The sequence below is a fragment of the Delphinus delphis genome, chromosome 10, assembly GCF_949987515.2.
Source record: "Delphinus delphis chromosome 10, mDelDel1.2, whole genome shotgun sequence".
Lineage (NCBI taxonomy): Eukaryota > Metazoa > Chordata > Mammalia > Artiodactyla > Delphinidae > Delphinus > Delphinus delphis.
Genome location: NC_082692.2, coordinates 83,576,344 through 83,595,779, shown reverse-complemented (window position 1 = coordinate 83,595,779; position 19,436 = coordinate 83,576,344). Strand labels below are relative to the sequence as shown.

General features: G+C 37.0%; 1 protein-coding gene across 7 annotated transcripts in view; it reads right to left on the bottom strand.

The window, feature by feature from the left end:
• The window catches only part of MITF (melanocyte inducing transcription factor), a 224,225-nt gene that overhangs the window by 71,173 nt on the left and 133,616 nt on the right, over positions 1–19,436 (bottom strand). For 5 of the 7 annotated variants that reach the window (XM_060022885.1, XM_060022887.1, XM_060022891.1 and 2 more), the window contains one exon: positions 17,001–17,250. In XM_060022885.1, the coding sequence (XP_059878868.1) occupies positions 17,001–17,250 (250 nt within the window). The remainder of the gene's footprint in view (positions 1–17,000; positions 17,251–19,436) is intronic. The other 2 variants (XM_060022886.1, XM_060022889.1) reach the window with 1 other exon arrangement.

Below are 19,436 nucleotides of genomic sequence, written 5' to 3'. Positions count from 1 at the left end.
CCCATGTGCCGCGGAGCGGCTGGGCCCGTGAGCCATGGCCGCTGAGCCTGTGCGTCCGGAGCCTGTGCTCCGCAACGGGAGAGGCCACAACAGTGAGAGGCCCGTTTACCACAAAACAAAACAAAACAAAACAAAAGGGAACAAAAGGAATTCCACGTTACAGCATGAGTTCTTTATTTGCCATTAAGATTGAAAGTGTTCACATTAAAGAAACACACTACACCAGAATAAGATGTACTGATACTATATCCATTTTATAGATGAGGAAACTAAGGTTTAGACTAGAGACTAAATTACCTGCCCAAGATTACCTAATGACAGAGCTGGGATTCAATGGCAAGCCGTGTAATTCCAGATTTGTGCGTTTAAGGAAAGAGAGAAGGAAAGAAGAAGGAAGGAAGGAAGGAAAGAAAGGAAGGAAGGGAGGAAGGAAACAAAGGAAGGAGGGAAGGAGGAAGGGAGGGAGGAAAGCAGGAAGCAAAGCAGGGAAGGAGACAGGGAGGGAGATTAACATCTACAAAGGTGTACTCCAAGGTGGGAAAAAAGGAAAAATTGAAGAAAAAGGAAAGCCTTTGAGAGAAAACACGTCGGTTCTCTCTCTCTCGCATTAAAATGAGTATTAGTATGTAAACTAAAGGAAAATTAACAAAAAATATATAGAAGTGAGTCATGTGCTCCTGCCTTCACACTCACTCATCAATCATAAACACCCTTAGCCTCAACCCCTTTTCTTCTTAATAAGGAAAAGAACTAAAAGCTATAGAACATTCTATGACCACAAATTATGTCAGAAATAAATTTTCCTCTTAGAGATTTAGTAAACCTGAGAATTAAATATTTAATATGGATTTTAAGATGTCTGTATAAAAAACTCATGGCAGTTTGGTCAACTTCCTCATCATCTATTCCTAATAAGTCTGTGCTCAGTCTCTGCTTAAAAGGTCTTCAGTAAAGTCTCAGAGATGCAATAAGTGATAGCCAGTATTATTATTATCATCAAAACACACAAAGACAAAATAATAAAACAACTAAATAACAATAAAAAAGGTTTTCCAAACTACCTTTTGCCACCCTCAAGGAGAAACTTAAACTACCGTGGAACTCTAAGCAATATATATGCTGGATGCTCCTTATCATGACAACTGTTCTGTGTATCTAATATTGAAAACAATCCTAACATTTCTATCAAGGGCTTCTAAAGTCCTTTGTCCTCTTTATCTTATCATGAATGAAATTTTAGTAATCTGTAGGTGGTCACCTCTCAAGGAAAAAGTAGAGACGGTTTACTAAATGTCAGTTAGGCGGGAACTCTGAGACCAGCTAGTCAGATGGGGAAACGGGGGCCCAGAAAGGCAACTTCTCCAAGGTCATACTACGGGTCCATGCCTGGGCATGGATACGATGCATGGATGCTTGATTTCAGGGCTGTAGTATCAACTGTTAAGTAGTGAACGTTGAAGGGATGTTGAAGTAGTGATAGGTTGAAGGGAATGGCCTTTTGTCTTATCTCAAGATAGTACATATCATGGAAGTAAGATAAATGGTTTAATAGAAAAAATAAGGTCAGCAAGTAGTTACTAGTGAGTACAGAATACTCAAGGTGACACGTTTCTGAAATGTAAAAACTAAAAAAAGATCAAAATTTCATATAATTTACAAGCAATAGGAGCTGGGCAGTAGGATCTTACACTAGAAAAAAAAAAAAAAGGGCAGATCACGTAAAGAAGTCAGGTAATCCCAGAGCATATGAGTCAAAGTACTTGCAGACTATATAAAAATAATTATATAGGGGCTTCCCTGGTGGCTCAGTGGTTGAGAGTCCGCCTGCCGATGCAGGGGACACGGGTTCGTGCCCCGGTCCGGGAGGATCCCACATGCCGCAGAGCGGCTGGGCCTGTGAGCCATGGCCGCTGAGCCTGCGCATCCGGAGCCTGTGCTCTGCAACGGGAGAGGCCGCAGCACTGAAAGGCCCGCGTACCGCAAAAATAATAATAATAATAAAAAAATAATTATGCCATTTGGTTAGCGATGAAAACTTTCTGAATATAGATAATGATCCCCATCACTTGACTGGCTCTACAAAGTGGGCCCTGGGGCTCGGAGATGAGAGGCTGTGATTAAATGCACTTTGAATCTCTAATTGCCTAAAAATAATAATGCTTACAAAAGTGAACAGCTAATAAAATTGTATATGGTCACTTGTTTTTAACCAGAGTTCCAGATCCAAAATTGTTGACTTCCCAACCTCTAAGGTAAGGTTTAATTTCAGAATCAGAGTATTCTGACAGCCTCTGACACCTATTAATGTTTCTTGAAAATTAGCCCCAATTTTTACCATTTTCCTCAGAGTTTTCTATAGGTAGGGATTTAATTGTTGCCTAATTTGGCTGTACATCATCAAAACAAATTCTAAGAATTGTAAGTAATGGGTATAATTTGGGGAGAAGTTAAAAACCGTGGCCAAGCATCACACTCTCCAGCTCCAAAAAAAAAAGTCACTGTTAAGGGAAACTGCATAGTCAGGTGATTTTTAAGAATAAAAATTCCTTGCTGCTGAAATGTAACTTAATAGTTATTGGTTAAATGAATCTTTACATTTTCCATACACATCTAGAGAAATTAATTCTGGATTGTATGTAGAATCAAATTCCCTCACCTTTTGCCAAAACATTAACGTTTTGATCATTTCTCAAGAACCCATCGTGTGGTTCAATCATCATGGACTTGGTGTGTGACTCTGGTTGAAATGCTGATGGCAGTGATCAACATTGGTAAGTATTGTGCTAGACACAGTGCTAAGTGCTTTGCAAGCATCATGTCACTTATTTCTCATAGTAACCCTTTGAGCTAGGGACTTTCATTATCCTTGTCATGCAGACAAGGGCACTGAGGTTCAGAAAGGATTTGGGCACTGCGCATCTTACTCTAGAGCTTATGCCCTTAAACATGTATGCTGCAACCAGAGGGCAGGTGTGACACATAATCAGACACCTAGGGGCAAGAGTTTTTTGAATGAATTTTAATTGAAAAGTGGAAACCCTAACAAAAAAGCAAAGTAGGTCTAGGAAACAAGGTTCATGATCAGTGCAGAAGTTCACAAGAGGCATCTTTTGAGTTATTTCTGATTTTCCTCTCTTACTAGGAGGGAGGTAAGAAGATAATCCATGTCTTCTGGTGGAAGAAAAGGGCACTTCATGGCTCCTATGTGAGCCATGCCTCTTCTAAGGCTGTACTTGGGTCCGCATGCTGGGTGTGCAAATTAAGGACTCCAGCATCAAAAAGAGTTGGTCTTGCCGTAGAGCTTCCAAAAATGAACATTTGTTTTATTCCAACCCGGGGGCAAGCTGGCCTCATGCACTGGATATACTGCCTTCTAGCAGAAAACTAATAATGAAAAAGAAAAAGAAAGAAAAACACTTTCTGTTGATGTCAATGCTCCAGTGTAAAAGGCCAAGCCAAGACTATGGCCACTTCATTTAAGACCTTTGATGTCAGAGACTGACCATCAAGGGTCTGCTGCTTGCAAAATGATAGATGTTAGGGTCCCTGGGACTCTGAAAAGGGCATTCTGTATTACCATTAACTAAATCCAATTTGAAAAAGAGGAAAATAGATTCTAGAAGTAGAACTGAAATAACACTTGATAGTTTAAGAAAAAGTTTCCTAAAAAGAAGTAGCTCTTAACCTTCTTTATAAGTCAAATATTTCCAGGCCCTGTTTGATTAGGATTTGTGCTTTTAGTTTTTGTTGATTAAGAAAATGTGTAAAGATAAGGAATAAAATGAAATATATGGCCTTGGTATTAATTTGTACTTTGTTCATTGCAACAGTATCAACATTTATTTGAAAAAGAGATATATATGTAAGCAAGGTGGATATTTAATTTATAAAAGTTTGCGGACAAATGGATTCATTGATCCCTCAGAGTTCCTACAAAGGCACAGTGGTTTCTGTGACTTAAAGTGGGAACTACTGTGTAAGTTTAGTTTCTTATTCTTGTTTTATCCCCAACTCATCTCCCCAAGATTTGGTAGGATTAATCTATTTTTATCAACTTTGCATAAGCATCTGCATATAACGGGATGTACCAAAAGACTCTAAAGAGCTATTGGATATTTTGCAACTTCCACTGATCAATTTTACCTGAAAGCAACATCTCCTTTGCTTGCCTTCCTCATCGCCTCTCTCCTCAAACAAAGTGCCTACCAATTGTACCACTGTTGGAGATTTCCATAACTCTTTATATGTTTACTTTAGGTCTAAGAGGTTGACCTTATTTGCACTAGCATTTCCCAATTTTACTTATGTTTCTTACAAATTAACTTCCAGGTTTCTACAACACTGATTCTCAAACATGAGCCTGCATTAGAATCTTCCAGAGGGCTGGCTAGAACAAATTAATGGGCTCCAACCCCAGGGTTTCTGGCTCAGTAGGTTTGAGGTGAACCCAGGGAATTTGCATTTGTAAAGAGCTCCCAGGTAATGCAGGGGCTGCAGGCCCCAGACCACATTTTGAGAACCACTGAGCTACAGAAAACTTTCCCAGAAACACCTTTTGGAGTTAAGTTATACACACCGAAGCTTCAGGTCAAGCTGAATGAGGATTTTACATCACGTCAGTGGTCCTAAGTGTCAGTATAAATGAGCACAATGTCTCATACTCTTAACGTTGTATTATGAATTCTATCAATGTTATGCCAATTAATGAGTTGAAAAAATTCTTTAGGTATATGATTGTAATATAAATTTGGAAAGCTACTGGGAAAATTGAAATCAAGTTTACAACGGTGTGCATATTTATTAACTTATATTATTTTTAAGATGATAATAAAATAAGTAATAAACATCGAGAAAATATGTAACTCCAAACTCAGGAAATCATAAAATCTAACAATAGAAAGATTTTTCTTTCTGGAACTTATGGCATGGTTAATATTTTTACTCCCTTGCTTTTCTCGCTTGTTGTAACTGAACAAAAATGCAACTCTATAGGCTCTTAGTGTTTATATGAAGAACACATTAAATCTTTCAAACATAGTTTACTGATTCTAGTATAATCAACTCATTGTTTGCATTAAGAATGACAAGGTATCTAATAAAATATAAATGTCATTTTAGGTGTACTATTTCTGGTTTAATAAATGGTCAAAAACTAGTATAAAACAGAAAACTTGGGTGCCTGGTAAATTATCAGCTGTGCTGAAAATTCCTAAAAATGTACTGCAAGTTAACTGAGGGAAGAAATTGCCTTAGCAACATTAGCACAAATAAAAATTATATATAAAACTCCTTTAAAAAAGTAGGTTTCAATGTCCAACATGTTCGTTCAGCTACTACTGAATACACATTTAAAGAAGAACTAGGATTAACTGATCTCCTTTTCCTTCAATGTCTTTTCTGCACCACGAACATTGATGAGATGCTTATATGTTCCTGAGGCTTTAGTCATCTTTAACACGCTGCACAGGTGCTATTTAAGTGTGATATGTGTAGGTCTGAGAAGCAACTGGATTGAGAGTATGAGTAAGATGTGTGACTAACGAGTTAAGAGCTGTCACTGCTCAGGCCTGAATGGAAGTCTGTTGGCAGAGGTGGGTCCAAATGCCACATTACCAAGGGTGACTCTGCTGTGCTCTCCTGGGAAAGGGTGTTTTGACAGGAAATATTGACCATACGTAAGATATGTCAACTAACCTGGGCTCCAAAGGGTTGTGACAAAGAAAATAATGACTAAAAACTTTTGGGTCTTCTTTGGTGGGGAGGAAGGCAGTAGGAAAGCAGTCGTGTTGGGTAGGTGTAATGGCAGCAAATGAAGATGGGAATTTGGATTTGATAACAATAATTACTATATTTATTTATATTTTTCATTATTAACATAATTACTATATTTACTTATATTTTTCATGATTAATATTCATATTTTTCATTATTAACAACAACAAAGCAGAATCCTTTACTGAGCACTTTCCATCAACCCAGCATTGTGCTAAATGCTTTTGATCTGTGCTAATATAGAGGCCACAGGCTACATGTGCTACTGAGCCCTGGAAATGTGGCCAGTGTGACTGAGGAAATGATCTTCTTACTTCATTTAAACTTGAATTTAAAGACTTATACTCAACTTAGTTATTGGAAATCTTTTAAATGTGTTTGAAACAATCTGATAGGTAGATATGAATCTACCTTTTCAACTGTAAATCTCATAATATCTAAACTCAGATTGAGTAATTCAACGAAAATTTAGAATCTAAATGGAGATGTTCCTATAGGTGTAAAATACATACCTGAGTCTGAAGACTTAGTATGAAAGACTTAATATGGAAAAAACAGAGAATGCAAAAACTTGGTAATTCTTGCATTGATTACATATTGAAATGACATTTTGGATATACTGAATTAAATAAAGTACATTGTTAAAACTGATTTCGCCTGTTTCTTTTTACTGTTTTTAATGTGACTGACTAGAAAATTTAAATTTAGATATGTGGCTCACATTCTATTTCTATTGGATAGTGCTGCTTTACATGAATTATCTCATTTAACCCTCACAAAAATTCTCCAGGCCAGACACTATTACCTCCATTTCACAGATGAGGACACTGAGAACCAGAAAGAACAGGAAATGTGCCTAAGGTCACCCAGTTAAGTATTGGAGACTATCTGCTTCATACGCTCCAATTCTGAGTCATCTAATCTAATCCCAGGTTTTTCAACAAGGATGCTGATTATGGTTGCATCTCAAAGCATAATGAAGCACATCAGTTGGCATTAAGGGGAATTTGGCATCCAAAGAATAATTTAGTGCAGTGTTTGGATACCAAGGCTACAAGGCTGAAGTCATAAGGTTCTGTACTTCTCATAAATTCAATCTTTTAAGATTAACCTGGCTGTCATTAATATCACCAAACACTTAATGCAGGAGGACCAAAGGCCATCACGACAGCCTGTCTTACCAGACGAAGGATTCAAATTAAATTCCATCAAGTCACACTGAGTCAATACACTTTGACAAGCACCTCACATCCAAAACCTCCAAGAGCTTGGAATTTTTTTTTTTCTAATTTGCTCCCCCTTTTTCTTCACCAAGAGACAAAAGAAAGCCCAAGAAAATGCTGAATGGGGTAAAAGAAAATGCAACAAAGTTAATAGGGGACTATAGATGCCCTTCAGAATTTGTAAAAACGCAAAAACAAGAGGGCGCGTTTCCATCACTGCACAATATTGCTTTTGTTTAAGAGCCAAGTCTCAGTCTTGAAACGTGTTGGTAATAAATCAGCAGGAATTATTTTAAATCAACCGGTTTTATGAAATAAGCCAAGAGTTGAAAGAGGCAGGACTAATTACCAACATTCCTTGATGAATTACTTAGCGGCGTGTGCTAAGTCAATGTGCGTCTACGTCTTGATCCCCAATTTTATCCCGTACTTATTTCCCAGGAGGTAAAAAGAACATGTGGCTAATTAAGGCACCGATTTCCACAGCCAGAAGTACTCAAGGTAAGATTCCTTTTGAAAAAAAGAAAAGGTTCTTTGCCTGGTACTTATTAATCTAATTTTTACTACTTCACTAGAAAAACAGAGCTAATCTTGTCACCTTTAGGCAGTCTGAACTACCATGCAGTGTTCTGAAAAAATGTTACATATTTGTAATTTAGCCAATAAGAATTTCTTAAGCCTTTCCTAACCAGCAGGAATGTCTCTGGTTTGTCACTTCTAATTAAGTCTCAACAAAATTTCTAGCTCCTAAATTTTAATTATACGAAACTCAGGGCCAACAGGGGAGATTACAACAAAGCTATGCCTGGTGGTAAGGTAGTAGAAATCTGAATTTTGCTTTTCACATTGGGCCTCTTAACAACTTTTAAAAGTTATTCACATAAGAACCTACTGTATAAAAAAAATAATAAAATTCAAAAAAAAAAGTTAGTCATAACCTGGTGATTCAAATCCTTTTATTCATTTTTAATTTTCAGGACCCTTACACCTTGCTATCTTTCCTTTAAGGAAGACCATTAGACTTACATAATGTGCACACATCTAGTAAACTCACCTGATGGAAGAGTTCGGCTGCTCAAAAGAGTTACAGGTGAAAAAAACTTTGCTAAGACTCCTAATAAAATGCATTAAGAGATGCCCATTTAATTATATGAAAAATGTATGCATATGCTCTCCTGGTTAAAAAAATAAAATAAAGCCTTTGACCACCACCATCTCGAATCTCCAAACCCATTCCAGAGGTAATGAGTAAGAACAGTTTGGTATAGATTCATCTAGGTCCTTTTCTAGAATATTGTCTAGTTTTTAAAACAGTGATTACAACAGTTCTTTTTCTAGGACCATTATCTACTTTAATAACCTCCTATTTTATCTGCTCCAATTTTGATTCATCTCATTTTTGCAAAGCTATAAATTAATAGGCAAAAACATCTAACTTTATAAACGAGGTCTGAAAGACTACTGTATTGTTGGGAGCTAAATTTTCCTTAAAGTTTAGACTGATGCTCAAAGAAGTCAATAACAAGAGACATATTCAGGGCAGGAGCCAATATACTAGTACTGATTGCAGCTCTAACCTTGTGCAAAGCCACTGTACTACTTTACATATTTTTAAACACAGATCCCACCCACTTATTTTAGTAGGGCAATGTTAAAATTAGATTTTGCTTACACATGTCCACAATCTCTATTGTTCAAGAGCATACCTACAGAAGGTGGTCTTTCAAATCTAAGTTCTTCTTTTAATTGTTGGGATTATGTAGGTAACATTGTGAAGAAGATTCATGACCTTTTCATACAGTAATATAAGATTTATGACAGCTGACATTATTAACTTAGAAGCAAAGAGAAAAAGAACCAGAACTAAAGTCCCAGCTTTAACTGCTAAAATACAGCAAAAGTTATAATACATACTGCAGTGGGGCAGGGGAAGAAAAACTCTAATACAACCATAATCTCAGGAGAAAATTCATATTAAAAAATATGTGCTAAGTCTACCAAAATGAGTATTTTAAAAATCATTTACAACAATACGAATGTATTATTGAAATGTACAGAACTATAAAGCATATGAATTGTAATAGCCTAGGTCAATAGGCTTTCTAGAACATAAGTCATCTTGAGTTATGATTTTTGGATGTTGTTACAGGAACTTTCACTGTAGTGCTTTTTGACCGATAATGATGACTATAACTAAACCATAATTACCATAGTGGTCAATGTGGCTAGGCGGTCTTTTTATACAGCAAGAACGCATCCAGGTTTTCCATCTGGCATATCGTGGAGACTCAGGGATATACTTTAATTATTCAGTATGGATGGCCCCTTACTAATTTCAAATGCTTAAGATCAAGTATCCTTCCATTAAGCCTGTGAGACTCCTCTGTAGTTTCTCTTCAACCTCCCACTTTGCTCTACCATAGTCTGTTACTGGTGATTTTTTAAGAAACGTTTAGAGGCTATCCTTGAGCTATGTAGAGGAAGCAGGGTATGTGGTTATAAGTAAATAAAGTAGGCTGAGGGGTCTAACTGTGTGACTTCAGTGACTTATCTCTCTCTATGCATCAGTTTCCTCCTGTGGAAGATCAGGCTTATCATACTTATCTCACAGGGCTTCTAGAGGGATACATAAGACAAAAGATATGAAGGGTTCAGCTTACAACCTAACACAGCCAGTAATTAATGTCTGTGCAGTCATCACCTGTCCTCCTCAAAGTTGCTTTAGGTAGTACCACAGTTATACCAGTAATTCCTATAAAAATTTTAAGCTATGGTCTGAAGATCTGTAATAAACATTTGCTACAGGTCCCAGGTTACCATGTCGGCTGAGAAACTAAACACTGCTACTTCTCCCTCCTAAAGTTTCTCAGGTCATTCACTGTAGGAGAGGAACTACCACCAATGGTTACGAAACTGGGGCCACGGAGTCCAACTGAGTGAGTTCAAATCCTGACTGTACCACTTGCTTCATCAACTTCTAATGAGCTACTTGACCCCTTCGCCTCAGTTCCCACATCTGTGAAATGGGGACATTAGTAATAACTGCCCAGTGGTGGACATGCCAACCATGACTACTATTCTAACAGTTTTCCAGGAGGTACAGACTAGCTGGAAGGCAGGTGGCACATCTGTAAGAGCCTAAGTATTCTCTAAACACAACACAAAGAGAGGAGTTAAGAAAGATTCAGCATAGAAACAGGAATGTTTCTCAAGTCTTTTTTTTTTCCATCATCACCTCCCCTAAGCAGTCTCTTTAGACCTTTTTTTTTTCCCCCTAACTACCTCTCCCCTCATCCCCAACCACAGGAAATTGTAACAGGTACATATACTATATATCTGCTTTTGTACTATGGCCCTTTAGAGGATCACAAACCATTATAACATCTTAGATTTTTTTTGGCCTTCAAGAGCCAATTTTTGTACCCCTGGGGGACAATAACCCCTGTTAAGAATGCATGTGCTATAGGTCACATGCATTCTTCAATGTGATGTTCTTTTCATCACACTGGAAAGAAATTACCATTCAAAGCCAGATAAAAACAGAGGCTCACTCCAATTTTCAGTCCTCACTCCTAGGCCCCAGACCTTAGTACTCTCCTTAACATGCTACCCTGACCTCCAGTTATAGCATTATGAGAACTGTGTAAATGAGAAGAGACTGCGCCTATCAGTATGGCTTCTTTTAACAACAGAAAAGGAGGAGATGAGCAGCTGCTCTTCATGTAAACCCATCAAGGTGACTTCAGTGATGGCAAAGTAGCTCTTTGAGAAGATAATAAAGATCCTCGTCCCTAAAGAGAATGTGACCCTCCTAAACCTGCATGGCTCAGGTGTCCACTGGGCACAGCAGACCCAATCCACTACCTGAGGAGATCACACCACCTCGATTCTATGGTACCCCTTGGCCACATAAAAATGGCCATGTGCTCATAGTGGGAGAAATCATTTCCAGTTTGTGTGCCAATATTAACAAGTGAACATGGAATTACAGCTGATGTTTCAATGTTTCCAGGAAAATGGAATTAATTCATAGGCTTAGCTATGTCAAGGTTGACTATTTTGTTTTAGATAGTTGCTCCCCACAGGGCTGCTCTCTCAAGTGGACCAGGCCTAAAAATCTAAGCAAAGATGACTTTCTTCAGCCAGCATTTCATTACTTGTCCCTAGTTACTAAAAGCAGTGCAGAAAGAAAAAGACGTCTGAAATTAATCAATGCACATTTACTGAGATGCGTGCCCTACTTAGCCTGGGTTGAGTTAGAGTTAGATTTCACCAATGTAAGCCAACTCTACGGAGTACTTTCTTGTGACAGCCCTGAGATGACTAACCCCTTACCCATGGAGGTATGCATTCCCATTTGCACGGGAAGCAAATGGGCTACCGGTTGCTGCCCAGGCAAACTGGCGCACACTTGTAGCACCAGAATGATCTAAGTGTTTCCAATGCACAGGGTAAGAAGTTCCCATTCTGCCTAAGGAGCAGGGAGTTTAAAGCAATATTTTCAGAAGTACAGACAACCCAGAAAGAGAAGAAACTATTTCTTTCATGGCATTTGAAAAGGTGAACAAAGAAAGATAGGGTTTACGTCCACCTGATCTAAACTGCCTAATACGTTTCTTCAGACCTAGCTCCCACAAAAGGGAACTGTAAGTTGGAAAGCAGCAGATGTCAGGAAGGCTGCACCCTAAACTGTTAACAACAGCTTCCCTCCTAGGAGCTCGAGAAAGGGAAGAGGCAGAGGAAGGGAGGAAGAGTGTCCTGCTGGATTCTCCCTCCACACTGCTTAAATCGGTCCCAAGTTAACAAGTATTGTCTATAATTTTTATTTTATTTTTTTAACTGGAGTATAGATGATTTACAATGTGTTAGTTTCAGGTGTACAGCAAAGTGAATCAGTTATACATATATCCACTCTTTTTAGATTATTTTCCCGTATAGGTCATTACAGAGTATTGAGTGGAGTTCCAATAAAAATAAGTTTTAAAGGGAAAGAAAATTACCTTATATGTGACACTGAACACATCAAAGTAATACGACCGAGAGATTCAAAGACCCTATAGGGAAACAAGGTCTCTAGGAAGATGAAAAGATGTTTGTGGAACATGGAAATTGAATCCCTTTGTCCCCAAGAGAAGATGTTCCCTTGTAAACACTGTGTTTGATTCAAAAACAAAAGGACACCGAAGTTTATAAACAATTCTGAAATCAAAGCTCACTGAATGTTTGTGTAAGTCACACTGACTGGTAACAAAAATATATGATGGCCCATGGACTATGGGATTAGAAGAATACTCAGATGTCCTTTCTTATGGGGTCAGCACCTGAAGCAAGGTTCCCTAACTAAGGGGACCAAGGCAAGCCGATCTGAGACATGCTGCATCTGTTCTTGCTTCTTTTGGCCAATGTGATGTTATCAAGGTTCTGTATTCCTGCCTAAACCAGGAAGAAAATCAAATGCATAATGGGGTGTGGGAGCCATCCCGTCTTCTAATTTGTAACTTACCAACTCACCTGTAGCTTCACGCACCTTCTTCCTATTTCTGTATTATACCTAAAGCATAACCTACACCTTGACAATTCAACATCAGGTAGATTTCATAAATTACAGAGAAAGGCCAGCAATTCAATCACCCACCCTTTCCCTCATCAGTGAAATCTCATGGAATGTTGGTTGTCGGACATGGTGACAAGAAAACAGGACATCCAACCATCCTGACTTGTTAGAATCACCATCTAAATGGGATGCCACACCATGAGACAACCACCAAATAAATGCCAACGTAAATTTAGTTTACAATATAGAGGGCCCTGGCAAAATGTGTTTCGGTATCTGATGAACAGCAAGCATCCTTTCTCACTCTGCACTAATCTGCCTAATTCCTTGGATTACCTGAGATGATTTGGAAAAAAGGAAAAATTTAAAAATAAATTCCTTCAAACTACTTAAAAGAAAATATCCTAAAATTACCAAAAATACATAATTTTTTCTTTTAAATTCATTTAACCTTTCTCCTCAGGAGAAAGAAAAATTCAATATACAATTTACTCCAGAGAAAACACCTTGCCTTTAAATTTTTAAATTCCAAGGCGAAGAAAGGAAGGAAGGCATGTAGAGAGGGAAATCCTTTGCAATTTCCTATATATTTCTAAACAAAGAAATGTTTTCAAACTATACACTAAGGTTTTCAAGGTATACACTGTCAGAGTCCATGCAGGGGGAGGAATTCTGATGAACCTGCCAGTCCAAGATTAGAGCAACCAGGTGTTTCTATAATCAGTCAGAGCTGGAGAGGTGAGACCGTGAAAATGCATGCTTGATGGCTGTGCGGACAAAAATGCAGTGGTTACTATGTGGTGCTTCTTCAGCCACGAGACCTCACATGTGTCCACAAGGCCTTTCCCTGGTTCCTCTGCTTTTGTCTGAAAGAAGCTATAGATCAAATTGCAAACCTCAGGCTTGCAAGTCAAAAACCCACCTGTGGAAGAAACCGCTTCCATTAATGGTTCTTAATGACATACTTTGTTCATTTGCAGTTTAACATACAGAGTCTGTTCACTACTGTGGAAAATGCATCATGCACTCCAGGAACTGGTTCATTAATGACAAAGAAGCATCCTTAAATTACAATACCCAATTGAATAGGGCTGTTATTAAGAAACCTAAAGGATATCTCCAATATGTAAATACATAGCAATACGATTAATCATTCCATGTCGCCTAACATAAAAATCAATAGTATGAATAAAGCCATAAATCAATTAAATCAATGTAGAAACCAGAGGCTAATCCTGCAAAGCTTCATGAATTTATAGGCTGAACGACGACCATGTGAGGAATAAGTAATGCGAATTTCCAATCCCTATGAATTCCAAAGATTAGTCCTAAATTTACTAGAAGCTGTCAACAATTTAAAACATGTTTTATAAAGCTTCACATTTTAAGCATAACTCTACAAAAGAAAAGGGATTAACCAGAAAACACTAATTTAGCTTTTCAAAATCAGTCATTCAACCCACTGGCAGCAAAATGTTGGTAACATGAGTTTGTGTGTGTGATTTTCTATCAAGTTCTTGCAAACCAGTGGGAGAAGGAGAGATTTGCCCAGGACTCTCCAGCACACGCTAGCATGTCTGACTGTACACAGCTACCTCCACTGAGAAGCAGGTATGTTCTATTTCAGCAATTTAAATCTTTAAAAATTAAATGATGAATTTACTCAGACTATACTATTAGAAAGGATATTTATTCAAAATAATCTGTATCATCATGTATAAATTAGTACACTCAGTGTTACGCCTTGAAAATGTATATTCATAGAAAAATGGGCCAAGATTAAGCAAATTAGCTGTTTTTCTATTAACCATTTACTTCATAATAATATGCTTACGATTTAAAAACTATAAAAGAGAAAAGAAAAAAACATTTCTCTCACCTTTCCGTAATAAATAATTCATAATATTTTCATACATAAAACTTTTGAAAATATGCAAAATATTTTCATAAAGTACTAAGTATTTTAAGTATTTGAAGTAATCATTTATGATACTCTCCTTTAAACTGTAATTTGAAGCTCTTAGAATGCCATCTTACACGAAATCATATATTTTTATTTGATCTTCCACCTACCTAAGGATACTAAAATCTGTCTAAATAGCTACCAAACCTATCCGCATTGCTATGCCTACACTTCTTTCTTTTCATTTATATGACACACTTCACTACTTTATATAAATGAAGTATAAAAAAGCACAAGTTAAATAGAGATTAAACTAATTCAGTATGAAATATAAATTTACCACTTGTTCATTTTTATTTAGATTAGGTCTCCCAGTTCTAACAATTTATTCATGCTTTAACTTAGGACATATTTCTGGCATAACTAAATTGAGGGTTGCAGCTAAGGCCAGTGTTACCAGGACATAGTAACATATAAGGAAACACGGGTATATTATTCAAACCAATTAGTATAGATTTAAATTTTAATCATTTCACGATTACATATTCTAAGTAATAAAAACTTTTTAAAACGATGATGTCCCTTTTAAAAATGATATGGAAATGATTTTTCAACATATTTGGGTAATTTCTCTTCCACTGGATATAACTGCCTTAATAGGAATATAGATTTCAGCTAATATATTTTAATATAATATCAAGAATTACCTTTGAATTAGACATAAACCACTACTAACACAAGTCCGTGTCATCTCTTCCAAAATTTGTCCTTCAGGTTAAAAAAACAGACTATTATAGTAAGTAAAACACACATATTTCTCCACATTTTATTTTATTATTACTTAATTCATACAAGTTTAAATAATCTAAGGTATAGGCAAAACAATTATGATTCTTGTGAACACCAGACAACTTAAATAAATCTTAGATCTGTAAAAACCTAGTGACTGTCAATTTTCACCCAAGCAGAACAGAAAGATTTAATGTAAAATCTATTTCCAAGAGAAAACCTTGCCTTTACTTGGGCGGGGAGGGGGGAGAGGGTATGCATAAAATACCTATTAATTGTGGCAATACCCAGAACTTCAATCACATTGGAGTAAAATTTTATGCTAAACCATTTGGATCTTTTCCACCCTAACAGAATTTTAATTGGTTTCTCTATGCAAGAGTTTCAGTACTTCATCACTACGTTTTAAGAGTCTCTGCAAATAAGAAAACAACTGACTTAAAATTTGTTTTTAAAGAATCCCTTTCCTACTTCCTGGTAAGAATCACAGATTGCTTCCCAATGAAAACACAGCATCCTCTCTATTTGCTTTCACAGTAAACTTTAAATAGTGGGAGATGTCCTTTTTCTGAGCACAGAAATGAATACAATGCCCAACAATCAATCACCGGCGGGTGAAGTTCACATTGTTTAATAAACAGTAATACTTGGGACACTTCCGAATGAAATACTTAGGTGATGGGGTTAAAAATATTAAAAAATAAGGAAGTCCTGTTACTTTTCTTTTAACTTTATTTGCATCAGTCACATTTAAGAGTTGGAATGTTTATCTTTTTTTTCTGTTTTTATTATTTTATTTTTCAATACTCGTTTTAAAACAAACATTTGACGTTAACATAAAACATCTAAATAATGTGCTATATCTTTCTAAATTTAAATAATAAAAAATATGTACTGCCAATTTGACTTAAGACACATTTTTCTTCATTAGTAAGATTGCTCAATTTGCTTTTTTCCTCAAATTTTAATTTTTTAAATAGCACTCTGTTGAAATGATAATGAGAAATTCAATCTAACCTAATGTCTTTTCTTTTTTTAACATCCTGGAATGTATCTTTAAACAAGGAGTAACTCCCAATGTGATGTGGAGGACCCATGTGTGAGATGGAATTCTATTCTTAGACTCCTTACAATTTCCCGTGGTAATTAGGAAGCTATATGTCCCCAGTAGAATGATGCTAACAAGCTCCTGCAGTTTCTACTCTAGCAAGAAATCAAAGGGACCCAAAACAGACAACTCACTTCAGTTAAAGGATTATGCAGTCTGGTTATTAAAGCGTAGAAAGCGTTTCTACTGTTTTATATCTGAAGAGACTTTCTAAAAGAATCAGATTCTACAGCCAAGATTATTTACTCAAGAAAGAAGAAAACTAAAGAATGGCCATGGAACGTATTTAGGGAAAAAATATATAAAAGCTATTAGAAGAAGCTCATTTCAGATAACTTGTACATTTTGAAACTTTCCCCAAGAAAGATGGGAAGATAACATAACAAACCTCTATTGCTCCTTGTAATTTCTCATGAAACATCAACACTCTTCCCCCATTTAGTGAGGGTTACTATTAAATTTACAGTTAGTTGGCATCCTTCTTTGGAAATGCAAAGCCACGTAGAAATCAATGGAGTTGACATTTATGAATATGATTCACATGGGTCAATATAACCAAATACACGATAAGATAAATAAAACACCTAGAAAATGGAAAATGTTGAAGAAGAAGAAGGCTTGGCCCAACCAACAAGAGTGACACTCACGTACCTTAAGGACTTCCATTGGCACCTGGGTGGCAGAGGGGAGGGTGGTGGGCACACTGACGTTTATGGCTGGTGTCTGACTCACGGGCACTCTCTGTTGCATGAACTGGGCCGCCTGCAGCTTCTGCTGCTGCTCCCTGCGTTCCTGTTCCTGCATCTGCTCACGCATGAGTTGCTGGCGTAGCAAGATGCGTGATGTCATACTGGAGGAGCTTATTGGAGGCTTGGAGGCCCCAGGATGCTCCTCGGAACTGCTGTGGGAAAACCAAAAAACACAAATTTAGTTCCCTAATGAAACACCTCATTTGCATTTTGGGGTATCCTAAATTGTACCACGCTATGAAATGAGCCTGGGCAAATATAATCAGATCGCAGAGCAGTATTGCACCTAATTGAAAATCAAGAGCTGACAGGATTTAAGTCATTAGTAGTTGAATTAAAAGAAGTCAGCTTGATTGCATCCAGGCATTTTTATCATACACTTACTTTTCTGACATTTTATACTGCATACTACTCATCACCACCAAATATAGTGCCACCATATGAAGCGCCAAGAAGAGAGGCGTCTTAATGGCACCCAGATTTCCACATTTAAAAATAAATGGTTTGATTTCCTTTTTTATAGCCAGATCTAACCAAATAACGACTCCTACGTGCTATCTAAATTCCTTGAAGGTATCTGAAATGTTTACTAACACAGAATAGTTTAAAGAAAAGGTGAACTTTGTCATGGGGAAATTTTTCTATGATACAGGGAAGTAAAAATTATTAACGAAAGAAGCATTTGGACCAGAATGTTAACACTGAACTCGACCCCAGTCAGGAAAGAGGGCAGAAGACAAGCTAGTTTGACAACCCAATTCTTCTTTCCCTGGTTTTCTTTATACTGTCTTTTCTTCTGATTCACCTTGGCAAGCCCTATCCTACACACACTTTGTGAGTTCCCCATGAGGCCTACCTCTAATGGCAATGGTACTTATACTACCCAAAACTATTTAAAAAGCTTAAACCCTTGTTGTAAGTCAAAAAGAAAGGACGTCCTGATTTTCCTAAATATGGTTTTCTATTGCTTATCTTGCCAGCTCTATGACATCAGCAAATAATTAAACCTCTCTGCCTTAGTTACCATATCCAAAAAAGAGGAATAACAATAATTTTTTTAATTACCCATTTATTGAAATGGGAGATGTTTTTTAAATGTCTTTTGCATCATTTATACGCTAAAGCCCTACCTCTTAGGGATTTTGTGAGGATTAAATAAAATAATGAATGAAATAAGGCACACAAATCCCTTAATGAGTGCTATGTAGTACTGCCTTAATAAATGTTTGCTGTTGCAATTATTATTATCTAGAAATTTTAATTGTTTCCAGTAATATCATTTTCTTTTTTAAAAAAATCCCTATTTAGGGCAAAGAATATAAAATCTTAATTAGCACTGGAAACAGAAAAAGAGTAACATTTGCCAAAATATTCACTCCAAAATTACTCTCCAAAAGAAGTATTTGCACCTTTAAGCTTCCTTCCTTGAGTATAAATCCCAATATTGTCCTTATCTTCTAACAAAGGCAAAATAAAGCCATTAAATCACAGACCAGCCTTATAAACTCCTTAAAGATAGGAACCTTCGAACTCTACAGGTAAAAAAACATGCTAAAGGATGAAGAAATGTTTGCATTTCACCCTCACATAGTTCCAGAAAATTACATAATAAAACTTATACTAGCAGTTAACTCATTACTCAGCACAGAAAACTGGTTCAACAAACTATGGTAAGTTAATATAATATAATACTATATATACCCACTAAAAATGGTGTAGAGATATATTTATGGTTGTGAATAAAAACTACACAATATAATAAACTTAGAAAACCCAGCTGCAGTAAAGTATTCAAGGTAGGATTCAACTTAAAAAAATGTTCACTACAAGAATAAGTGCAAAGATAATGCTACCCTGAGCCATTGCCGGTATACATTATCACAAACCTTTAAGAAAACAACAGTATTGGGCTTCTCTGGTGGCGCAGTGGTTAAGAATCTGCCTGCCAACGCAGGGGACACAGGTTCAAGCCCTGGTCCGGGGAAGATCCCACATGCCACAGAGCAACTAAGCTGGTGAGCCACAACTACTGAGCCTGCACTCTAGAGCCCGCGAGCCACAACTACTGAGCCCACGTGCCACAACTACTGAAGCCCGCACGCCTAGAGCCCGTGCTCCACAGCAAGAGAAGCCACCACAATGAGAAGCCCGCTCAGCACAACCATGAGTAGCCCCCGCTCGCCACAACTAGAGAAAGCCCGCGTGCAGCAACAAAGACCCAAGGCAGCCAAAAGTAAATTAATTAATCAAAAAAAAGAAAATAACAGTATTATCAATTTGATGCAGAAATTTCATTGATGGATAATTTTCTTAAGAAAAAAATTCAAAATGTAGAAAA